Genomic DNA, 12,604 nt, shown 5'->3' on the forward strand with positions numbered 1-12,604 from the left:
AAAAGCAACACCCCCCTTTGTGAGGTTAAGCGTTTTTTACGCGGTTGTTTGAACCCCTGAGGTGAAACACAAAGTTTGTCGCCACGGTTTATTCCATTGTGCGTTTTTGACCGGAGGGGGAAAGCAACCTGCCACAGCGGCGTGAGCGTTAGCTTGCGCGCGACGCTAAAAAAAAGTAGCTGGCGTGCCCCCCGGGTGGGTGGGCTTCACCACGAGTGCATTTGTGCGTCTGTCATTGTCACAAACATTGATCACACCGTTCTCGATCCACACGGTGGTGCGTGTGCGCTTGTGTTAGCGTGTTAGCGTGTGCAAAAAAAACGCCGGCGGGGAAATGATGGCGACCACATGCTGACGCGCTCCAGTCTGACCTTTTTAAAGGGGAACAAAGATGGAATATACAAAGACATTAATATGGCCAGGCTAGGCTAAAGTGGTCGTTAGCTAGCATAGATTGGAATTTAAGTTAAAAAAAATGGGAGTTTGGGTCAATGCGGGTACATTTTGGGTCATTTTAGAATCACTTTTTGGTCATTTTGGAGTTTGGGTCAATGCGGGTACATTTTGGGTCATTTCGGGGTCACTTTTTGGTCATTTTGGGTCATTTCGGGGTCACTTTATGGTCATTTTGGGGTAAGTCGTGAATTTGTTTTGGAGTTTGGGTCAATGCGGGTACATTTTGGGTGATTTCGGGGTCACTTTTTGGTCATTTTGGGGTGAGTCGGGATTTATTTGGGAGTTTGTATGTTCTACCCAAGCCTGTGTGGGTTTTCTCTGGGTATTCCGCGTTCCTCCCACATTCAAAAGACATTCATGGTGCTGATTGGACACTCTAAATTTGACCCTAGGAATGAATGTGAATAGTTGTTTGTCATAATCGTGCCCTGTGATTGGCTGACCAATTCAGAGTGTCCCTAACCTTTGTTTTGAAGTCAGCTGGGATAAGCTCCAGCACCCCCCGCAACCCTAGTGAGGATAAAGCGGCTCAGAAAGTGAGATGAGATATTTTGGTCGTATAAATTTTTGTTTTTCTTTTTATTTGTTAACAGTATTGAGTTGTATTTTTTACAACCAGATTAATTAGAGTGTTTTTAACATTTACGGTAAATTTTATTTTATTTTTATAACTTTTGATGGCAATAGAGTTTTTTTCATTTTTTGGCATTAACAAACGTCCAATCTATTTGGACTGGGAAGGAAAGTGGTTGCAAATGGACAAATTGAAAGTCACTATTTTATTGGCTGCTATTGGTCAATGGGAGCCAATGAAATTTGATTTACCAGATAGCAAAAAAATTTATTTTTTTCGTATTAAGAGTCACTTCTGATAGGTCAAAAAATGCACATTAACTCATAAAAACTACAATTTTCATTCCAAAACCTAAAAAAGCGATAAATAAAAATGATTGGACGTCACAAACCGCTTTCACTCGGTTGTCACGGCAATCAATCATCATCAAGCTGATATTTTTCTCACCTCATTTTCATCACAATCCTCAAGCCTCCACACCACACTGATCTTTTACATCGTCCCTCCCTACATTTTTAGGGGATAGCAAACAACCGCGTTTTGTCATCCGACTGGTCGCGCCGCGCTGACAAAAACCAGAGCGCCTCAATCAAAGCCGGAATTTAGTCAGCATTTAGCGTCATGTCCCACAAATCAGGTTCCAGACAAGACCACCAGACTTAAAAAAAAAAAAAAAAAGGAAAATACCAGTCCTGGGGGTCAATCCGGCACCCCCCGCTGACAGAAACGGGGACCAGTCGGACGTCCAGGTGAGCAAACATGGCTAATTAGTGCAAATAAACAGCGAGGCTAGCCCTGATTGAACAAACGGATGCCCAGACGGGGGCCGGTTTAGAGCCCCCCCGCTTCAAGATTTGAGGGACAGGGGGGCGGAGCTTAGTGAGCGGCATCTGGATGTCGTTTCATCTTGTCAAACAGGACGTTGTCATCTTGGACACTCGATGAGTTTGTTTGAAAAGGATTTGGTTCTCAGCAAGGCCGTTTTGGATGAAGAACACGTTGACCTTTACATTGAAAACGTGTCAATCAAGTTAGAGTAAGAAAATAGACTTTTTGGGAGGTTTTAGGAGACCACATATTTTCGACATTTTCTGTACTAATAAACGTTAATGAATCTGCGAGTTTTCAATTTTTGTTTTAGTTCGGAAAGCGGCTTGTAGACGGATTTATTTGTTTTTAAAATTGATTTAATTCAATTGAAGTTTGGCAGCTGTGTCTATCATAAGTTGACCCACAAAAATGTTTGAAAAAGTACTTAAAAGCAAACAAGGACGGTGTATTGCTGAGGTGGCCATTTTACTGCAGTGATTTTTGGTGTTCTTTGAAATGTTTTAAAAATTCAGCCCCTGAATATGGATTCGCCTAGCAACATGAAATTTGGTAGACATGTCTATCAGAAGAAGACTCACAAAAAAGTCTCAAGCGGCCATACCCAAAAATACACGGTAAGTCTGCTATTTTGGTTTGAAGTGAACGGCTATGGCTAAATTTGATTAATTTACAATGTATTTAATGTGTTTTGAAAATTCAGCCCCTGAATATGGATTCACCTAGCAACATGAAATTTGGTAGACATGTCTATCAGAACAAGACCCACAAAAATGTCTCAAGAACCTATACTCGAAAATACACGGTAAGTCTGCTATTTTGGTTTGAAGTGAACGGCTGTGCCTACATTTGATCAATTTACAGTGTCTTTGATCTGATTCGAAAATTCAGCCCCCGAATACGGTTTCACCTCGCAACACGAAATTTGGTAGACATGTCTATCATCAGGAAACCCACAAAAAAGTCTCAAGGAACAATCTCTAAAAATGCACAGGAAGTCTGTTACTTGTCTTAAAGTGGACAACAGTCGTAAACACAACCCCAAGGTGCATTCGAAAACCTGACTCAGCAAAATGAAACAAGTGTACCCACACACAAAAAAACTGTCAAATCCATGCAAACAGCAATTATGCGGCCATTTTTCTCAATTTCCAGAACATCTTTTTCAAATACACACTTCAAAAGTCACTTTCCCTGAGATCAAGACCCCCCAAAACATCTGCGACTGCCTTCAAACACTTACCTTAGCACACAAAACAAGCGGCCTACTCTTTGTAAAATGGAACCAAAACAAACAAGCACTAAGACAAACCAGATGGCGCAAAAAAACAACACCTACCTGACAAGTGTGACTCTCTTTGACAGGGGTGGCGAACACACGGCTCTACAGCCACACGTGGCTCCTGGCCAAAATGAATGCGGTTCTTCACTTCTTATCATATTTTTTTTAACATTTCCTTATTTATCTTAAAACACTTCAATTCATCAGTACCCATCTAAAAACAAATATAATCTATTTTAAAAATAATTTGGCAGATTGTATTTTTTTTTTGCTTCTGATGTACGAAGTGACTCCTTTTTGACTCAGTTTACATTTTTTGGCTCTTTGAGTCGAACTAGTCCACCACCCCTGCTCTTTGAGATACAACATGTTTACCCACGCCAAAACAAACAAATCCCTGCATAACATTTTCTGAACCAGACTCAACCATCACATAAATAATAAGCAAAATATTCTTACTCACCCCCTTGTTTGTGAATCTTGACCAAGACTTCCACGGATTCCGTCAAACGACGTGCCAGGAAAACTCTCCCCGAGTCTCTCTCCACGTGCACCGGCATCGATCCTTCCTCGGAGTTCACCTCGAACCATCGGCGTTCGAACCTCCGATCGGGGACGGTGAATAGCAAGTCCCCAACGCCGGTTCCTCCCGGAACACTAACGGCATAAGTGTCTTCCTCCTCCCGTTGCAGGGCGCGCGACTTCCGCCTTGAACCACGCCGAACCAGGACCTCCAGGACCAGCGGCCCACCAACCAGCGGCGGCTCCCCGCCGTCTTTGACGTACAGCCGGGTAATTAGGCGACTCAAGCCGCGGAGGGAGCCTACCAGAGTCACCTGTCCACTCTCGGGCTCCACCCGGAGCAAAGCAGAGTGGGGCCATGCGTAAAAAGTCAAGCGTCCATTCGCTTCGGCGTCTTCGTCTTTAGCGTCCAAGCGAGCCAACTCTGTCCCGAATGGGGTCGACTCGTCCACCTCCACGCTCCGGTTAGCCGAAGTAAAACGAGGTGCGTTGTCATTAATGTCCGTCACCTCCACTTGGACCGGAACCCAAACTCCGGCGCACCGAGCCACGCTGAGCTCATACATGGCGATGAACTCTCGGTCCAGACGTTTGTTCGACACCAGAAGCCAGCGTGGTCGACGACCGTGGATGCGAACGAGGCGGAAATCGGACGCATAGCTGCCCTTCAACGTGGCTCCACGTCCGGAGCAGACGCCGGTTAACACGGGGATGGCTACCCCGGCTACGGGGGTCCCAGGCGGGGAGTTTTCCGCGATTCGCCCGGAGTAGTGCAAGTGCCGAGCGGAAGTGGCGAGCAGGTGGACCGAGATGCAAATCAAGAGCAGGAAGTGAGCAAAGACTTCTTTTTTGCCCATGTTTCCATTAAAGATAAAAAAAAAGCTTAAAAGCGAACGTTTCCAAAAAATGATAATTTAGTTAAACTTGCCTTTTTTGGAATGCTACATTGAAAAGCCTAACGTCCATAACTTGGTAAAGTTGAAAAAAAGAAAAAGAAAAGGCGAGGAGTGACTAGTGGATGCGACGGGATACTGGATGAGAGTGAAAAGGGGGAGAGGCGACCCCAAGGGTTCCATGTGGCTCTCTAGGCTCCGCCCAGCCCATCAGGGGATGGACCAATTGGAAAGCAGGAGGCAGGTTTGAATGACAGGGAGGAAGAAAGACATTATTTTTGGGCTATTTTTTTAAAGCTAAATTGCAGGATCACCACGTTTATACTTTACTTTATTATACTTTAGCTTTTTATTTTATTTTATTCTATTTTTTGAACATTCAAATAGATCATTGGAATCAAACCTGGGGCACAGGGGCCAAATTTGGCCCAGGGTCAATATTTTTCGGCCCAAATGTATACCAGTATTTTCCAATAGGCAATGAGAATGTATTTATTTCATTTTAAAAATGAATAAATGCATGAATAAATAAATGGTTTGTGAAACCTGTGGCACAGGGGCCAAATTCGGCCCAGGGTCAATATTTTGCGGCCCACATTGTATTTTGGAATACAATTGTTTATTTAAATAAAATAAATAGTTATTTAAAAAAAAACATAATATTGAGTGACAAAAAATAATTCTGAGTAATATTTTAGGTATCAAAAGAACTACAATCAAAAATTAAAATTAGTCTATCCCATTTTGTCTTCATTCAACTCACAATGGATTGGACGCCTAGCGCCGTCAAAGGCACTGAAACAAAAGGCACCTAGCGACCAATCCCCTTAGGAATGGTCGAGCGCAGTTGACGTTTTGACGCTCTTCTGTTTTGACTAATTGCTTTGTGACGCGAGACGTCAGCGGTTCTCAGATGTTTTGAATTGGGGGGATTGTGAAATACACTTTTGTCGACATGAATGCGCTTTCTTTGCTTTGAAAGAAAATGACAGCTCAAAGCGGCGTTGGGGAGAGGAAGCCCCCCTCGGAGACGTCAGAATGATCTCCACATGTTGGCGATGAAAGCCGAGCGGCGCTTTGAGAGCGAGATGGCGAAATGACGCTGAGGTTCAACGCAACGACTTTGTTGCGGCTTTTATTGCCTTGTTCTCCAGTTAAGCTTCAAACGAGACAAAAAAGAAATAAAACGGACATCAAAACCGCGCCCTAATCGCTAGGGTTGTCATTCTGACGGAGTCAGTTCCAACATTAGGAAAAATAGACAACGTGAAATATTCAAAATATGAATTTCCGCCAATATATGGCCTCAAAATGTCTGCCTTTATTGTATCGAGGACCAGATTTAGCCACCCCTGTCTTACAGTAAAGTCACATGATCAGACAATTAAGTCACATTATTATAGGGTGAAGTCACATGACCATACAGTAAAGTCGGATGGACTTACAGTGAAGTACCATGACTATACCATAAAGTCACATGACCATACAGTGATGTCATCACACAGTGAAGTGACATGATAATACAGCGAAGTGAAATGACCATACAGTGACATCATATGAACTCACATTGATGTCACATGACTATACAGTGAAGTCAAATGACCATACAGTGACGTCACATGGTGTTACAGCAAGGGTTTCAGACTCGGGTTGGTTCGCGGGCCGCTTTAACGTCAACTTGATTTCAAGTGGGCCGGATAATTTTAGATATAATTTTTAGATATTTTTTTTATAAATGGATTAAAAGAACTGGATTAAAAGCCCTGAATATTCCATTTTTATAGATCTAAAACAATGTTTATTTTAGCTTTTTTTATATATATTTTTAGATTTTTCTAAATGATTTTTTAACTAAAAACTGAAAAAAATTGATTAAAAAATGACAATTATTGATTTAAAAGTGGCAAAATCAGGAAATGTAATATACAACTATACTCTTAATTTTAATTTGATCCTAAAACAGAAAGTCGGCACTCATCATTGACTTTCCCGGGCCGCACAAAATGATGCGGCGGGCCACATTCTGCCCTCCGACCTCCACTTTCACACCATTGCCTTAAAGCATCCCAATGGCCATACTGTGAAGTCACATGACCACACAACTTAGCCACACAGCACCCTGAAACCATGTGACCTTATCATCAAGTCACACGACCCTACAGTGAACCACCGCCATGCCACAAACAAGTCACATGACCACATGGCAAATCTCCACAACCATATGTCAAGTCACCTGACCACCAAGAAGACCTTTGTGTGGTCCAACCTTCCGACAGATGCTTCAAAATCACTTTCAATCCATCCGCAAAATGTCGCACGGCAATCTGACAAGCATCAACCTGACGGACGTATAATTGCGGTGCGCTCACGTCTGTGCATGTTTTGGCAGCAGATGGAGACCAGCCGTCCAATGACACTCCAAATTGCGGCCATGTTTTCCAATCGTAGGTGACTGACAGCCAAATTGTATCATTATCTAACCTGCTTTCCTTCCCCCATCATAATGACCGCAAACTCTAATTATGATTAAGAAATCATTTAAAAAAAATAATAGAGTACAGAATGTACCTAAAGAATTAAATGGGTTCATTTTTTGCAAAAAATGTTTTTTTAAGGGTTAGTTAAAATAATGTAAAAAACCCAAATGCGGCTTATATGCGCACAAATTAGCATAAAACTTAGCATAAAACGCCATAACGCAAGACAATGTGGCCGATATGGTCATTTATTTCAAAATAGAGGAAAGATAAACAGATAAAACGCTGAAGTAAATTTATTTCTATGTCTATGAATGAAATTCAAGAAAAAAAAATTAACATATTTTGCTTAAAATGTGAAAAAAACTCACTTACTAGCTCGTTCGGGACGCCGCCATCTTACCTATGGATGAGAAATTAGACTGTTAAAGACACACTTCCTGGTTGTACTGGTCACATGACTTCCTTTTTTAATTTCACTTTGTTATGATATTGAACCAAATAATGTGCAATCCAGTAGATGTTGTTTTTGAGTCATAAATTATCTCAGAAATACCACGTGCGATGATTTTTCTTAAAATTTACCTTCAAAGTAAACCATTTGTACTCCCTATTAAAACTTAATATATCATTTTAACATATAATGATTAATATTCCACACATACATATAATGATTAATGGGCACATATATAATAGCATACAGAATAAACCCAACAAAAAACATGTATACAGAGAAATTTGGGAATCTGTGGGCGGCTTATACGCGAGTAATTATCAAATTCAATGATTTTAAGGCAATTTTAAGGGCGTGGCTTATACGCAAAAGCGGCTAATATGCGAGAGAGAGAAAACATGAATACAAAGGTGAAAATTGTGAATCAGGGGGCGGCTTATACGAGAGAAATTGTCAAATTCAATGATTTTAAGGCAATTTTAAGGGTGTAGCTTATATGCAAAGCGGCTAATATGCGAGAAAATACGGTAAGTTGTATGGTGGAAGGTGAGTTAGCCAAAAATATCCAACCGAGATCCTCTGGCATGAATTTAGCCCGCCAACCAAAGCGAGTTCGACACCCCCCGAAGTAGAAGAAAGTTGAGACGCAAAGGCGCACATTAAAAGCCACGTGGAGTGTCTGTTTGAAGCTATTTCTTTCCACTCTGCCTCTAATAACAGTGTTTTCAAAGAGCTGTCAATCAAAAAAGGCACCCGCGTCTCCTGCACTCAGATGCATGATGGGATGCAATTTGATGTTTGCACAGAAAACTAACTGGCGAGATGTTCGCTCGGAACCAAAACAAAAATCAAAGTCAAACCGTGCCATGTTGTCTATTTGGGGGTCTAGCTACCAAATAACATGTGTGTTTCTCCAAGGGTCGCGAGGGGTGCCAGAGCCTATCCCAGCTGACTTTGCCACCACCTAGGGCAAGGGTGTTAGACTCGGGTTGGTTCGCGGGCCGCTTTAAAGTCAACTTGATTTTAGGTGGGCGGGACCTTTTTAGATAGAATATTTAGATATTTTTTAAATAAATGGATTAAAAGAACTGGATTAAAGTCCCTGAATATTCAGTTTTTTTATTGATCTAAAACAATGTTTATTTTAGATTTTTTTATATAAACTTTTAGATTTTACAAAATTATTTTTGAACTCAAAAATGGATTAAAAAATGACAATTATTGATTTAAAAGGGGAAAATCGGGGAAAAAATTATATATATACATAAATATACATCTATACTCTTCATTTTAATTTGATCCTAAAACAAAAAGTCGACACTCATGATTTACTTTCTCGGACCACAAAAAAATGATCCGGCGGGCCAAATTTGGCCCGCGGGCCACCACTTTGACACCAACTGTGTTCTAAGGGACAGCCTGAATCAAACGAAGCCATTTCTAGTGTCCACCAGTACCCGGTGAAACCCCACGCAACCCCAAGGAGAACATGCACACCCGGGATCGAACCCACGATCCCAGAACTGCGAGCCCGATGCAAAAAAAATGGCCTCCATTTTCCGTCCTGCGCTCAAAACCAATTAAAGCTGCTTATTGTTTCTGATTTGAAATTTCAAAGGCTATTTTTCAGGCCCGTCAGCCAAGCCATCTTGTTATTTATGTCCGTTAATTTATCGAGTGGCATTAGCCAACGAAACGCGTGATGTAAACACGGCGGGCGCAATATGGCGCATTATCCCTTTTAGCGCGCACGTGTAATCCCTTTACGAGGTGTAATTAACGTCGGCAGCTGCAGATTGAGGACACCAAAATATATTTTTAGTTTGCCTTAAAAATTATAATGATGTTTTTCCATCACCAAAGCACACCAGGCACTTTTAAAACCTAAACGAGGGTAGTCTAACATTTAAAAGGCTAACGGTGGTGAGCTAATACTGGTTGTTTTTTTCCCCTAATGCGCTAACGCTAGCTTTTAAGGTGTTAAAACCTCCATTTGTGCCCTTTCCACTACCAAAAAGACATTTTGCTAACGACTGCTTTTAAACCCATTTGGAGAATTTCGACCCGCGTAAAACCTACCGTTTTTGTAGGGGTTCCGAATAGTAGCGAAGAATTAGCGGTTAGCGTCATCTGAAGTGACCTGGCTGGCCCAAAATTTGGTGTTGAGGCATCAGGGTGATAAAATACTCCGATTTGCCTGAAAAGATACAAAAAAAAACAGTTTTTGCAGAAAAATCTAAATTGTTGACTCTTGTTTGATACTTTTATTTTGAAAATTCAACCCCAGAAGCAGTTTTGTTGTGTCAATGTGAAGTTTGGTTGGCATGGGTATCATGAATTGAGCCAAAAATAAATAAAAACGTATTTATGAGCTATTTATTTATGTGTAAAATGTATTTTTTTGTGTCAACATGAAATTTGGTTGTCATGTTTATCATGAATTAAGCCAAAAATAAATAAAAACTTATTTATGAGCTATTTATTTATGTGTAAAATGTATTTTTCTATACCAATGTGAAATTTGGTTGTCATGAATACCTTGAATTAAGCCAAAAATAAATAAAAACTTATTTATGAGCTATTTATTGATGTGTAAAATGCATTTTTCTGTGTCAACATGAAATTTGGTTGTCATTAATACCATGAATTAAGCCAAAAATAAATAAAAACTTATTTATGAGCTATTTATTTATGTGTAAAACGTATTTTTCTGTGTCAATGTGAAATTTGGTTGTCATGAATACCATGAATTAAGCCAAAAATAAATAAAAACTTATTCATGACGTATTTATTTACGTCTAAATGGTCTTTTTCTGTGTCTGTATTCTCACCCCAAACTTGCTAGTGAAGGCAAACTTGTCCTAAGCACCCCTAAAAGCGTGATTGATTTGTCTTCAAGACGGACTCCGCATTGTCTGTGAGTCTGCATTTCGTTCTTGGCACTCCAACATCTTCCAGGTTTTAAACACATGCAGACGGACAGGAAATGGCCGTCAACCAATCACTCAATCAGTGTGCGACTGCCTATACGTGTGTGTGTGTGTGTGTGTGTGTGTGTGTGTGTGTGTGTGTGTGTAACTGTCACTATATTAATCCTTCAACTCCTACTGCGTTTACATCTCCCTCCTTCAAAGAAGTCAAATTGCCGTCTTTCTAGCGTGGGACCAAAGTATTGGGACACTCCAGCCACATTTGTTGTTCCAAAAAAAAAACAATGGTACGGCTTATATGCGCATAAATTAGACTTGACATGCGAAAAACGCCATAATGCAAGACTATGCGGCTGATATGGTCATTTATTTCAAAATAGAGAAAAGATAAATGGATAAAACGATAAAAAAATGTAAATATTGATGTCTAAGAATGAAATTCAAGAAAAAAAATAAACATATCTTGCATAAAATGGGAAAAAACTCAATGTGGGTGCCACCATTTTATCTAAGGATGAAAAACTAGACCGCAATGGATACATTTACTGGTTGTACTGGTCACATGACTTACTTTTTAAAATTAACTTTCTTATGAAATAGAGCCAAATAATGTACTGTCCAGCATAAGTTATTTTCAATTGATATAGTATCTCAGAAATACCATGTGCAATGATTTTTCTAAAGATTTGCCCTTCAAAATAACACATTTGTACTCCCTATTAAAACCATGAATATGGAAGTGAAAATTGTGAATCAAGAGGCGGCTTATACGAGAGAAATTGTAAATATTTAACCATTTTAAGGCAATTTTCAGGGTGCGGCTTATACGCAGAGGCGGCTAATATGCGAGAAAATACAGTAATCGAAAACTATTTATACTAAAATATCGATATGATATTTAATTGCGAAGGAATTGATATTATTGACATTAGCTCCAGTTTAAATTGGACGCCAGATCGGGCCACTTCTGGCCCGCAAGCCCCACATTGCTCACCCCCGTTCTAAGGGGATTTAAAAACGAGCTGCTTAAAAACAAAATGCCTAACTTCCTGTTTTGTCCCGTAAATTAACGTCCTATAAAAGATGCTCTGAAGCATTAGTAGCGTGACATTACCGGAAAAATATTAGCATATTAGCCACATGCTAAGACATTTCCCAAACATTTATTCATGGCCTCATCTCGCGTGTTCGCCGTCGTCCCCTGGAGGCTACCATGATAATTACCACGTGAATATGACGAGCCGCGAGAAATGACGGCAAATTTAAAACGTGTCCACAGGGCGGCAGCGTTGGGCTCATTAATATTCATGAGGTCTTAATGTCACATGACCAGAGGTGGTAAGAGCTTCACCCCAAGGTTACATCACTTGACACCTCATTTGATTTGTAAATTTAAGCTTAATGTTTTATTTTGAAAGGGAAATGAAGCTGTTTCACATTTGGTTTCTTTATCCCTTAACAGCTGCGAGCGTGTTATTAAAATTAAATGGGATAAACTTCCATTTTAACCGATTAATTTAGCATTTAGCATGACTTTTATGTCCTTGCGTATTGATTTTTTTTACATTGTAAAGTAATCATTTCAAATACTTGCTAGGTTTTGCACCATAAATGATAATAACATGATGAATTTCACAATAAAATGATATTCTAACATTGTAAATTCATGTCATAAGGCGCAAAAGTTTCATTTGTTTCATATTTTGAATATGATAATATCAGGTCACATGATAAACGTCGCATGTTAACGTGATAAACAGAATGATTTAAGATTTTGGATCCAAGATGGCGCCCGCACGGGTGCAGTGGCTCTTTGTTTTCTCCAGTTTGTTGTTTTGTTTTTCTCAGTTTTTGATTGGATTAGATTCATCTAGCATCTTACCTAAAGCTAATGTTTCCACATGACGATTTCAACATGTTAAAAAGACAAATAGAACTAAAAAAAATAGATTTAAAAAACCCAAAACAAACACCATAAACAAACAAAACAAAATATGTATTCTCTGATTTTTGGATATTTCATTATCATTTTACTCCAAAAGGTTTAAGCATAAAAAACCTAGACTTTCTTCAATTTCCGGGCCGCACAAAATGCCTCGGCGTGCCAACCTTGGCCCCCACTCCTTATGTTTAGCACCCGAGCTGGCCCAATGACACCATTGGGAAATTTCCCGGTGCAAATCCTTCT

The 12,604-nt window shown here is 40.0% G+C and overlaps 1 protein-coding gene across 1 annotated transcript in view; it reads right to left on the reverse strand.

The window, feature by feature from the left end:
- Positions 1–4,533, reverse strand: part of LOC144199665 (neural-cadherin) — a 72,813-nt gene extending 68,280 nt beyond the window's left edge. The window contains exon 1 of the mRNA XM_077721478.1: positions 3,604–4,533. Coding sequence (XP_077577604.1) covers positions 3,604–4,519 — 916 coding nt within the window. The 5' untranslated portion in view covers positions 4,520–4,533. The remainder of the gene's footprint in view (positions 1–3,603) is intronic.
- Positions 4,534–12,604: the final 8,071 nt, after the last annotated feature.

This window comes from Stigmatopora nigra, chromosome 7, assembly GCF_051989575.1.
Source record: "Stigmatopora nigra isolate UIUO_SnigA chromosome 7, RoL_Snig_1.1, whole genome shotgun sequence".
NCBI classification, from domain to species: Eukaryota; Metazoa; Chordata; class Actinopteri; order Syngnathiformes; family Syngnathidae; genus Stigmatopora; species Stigmatopora nigra.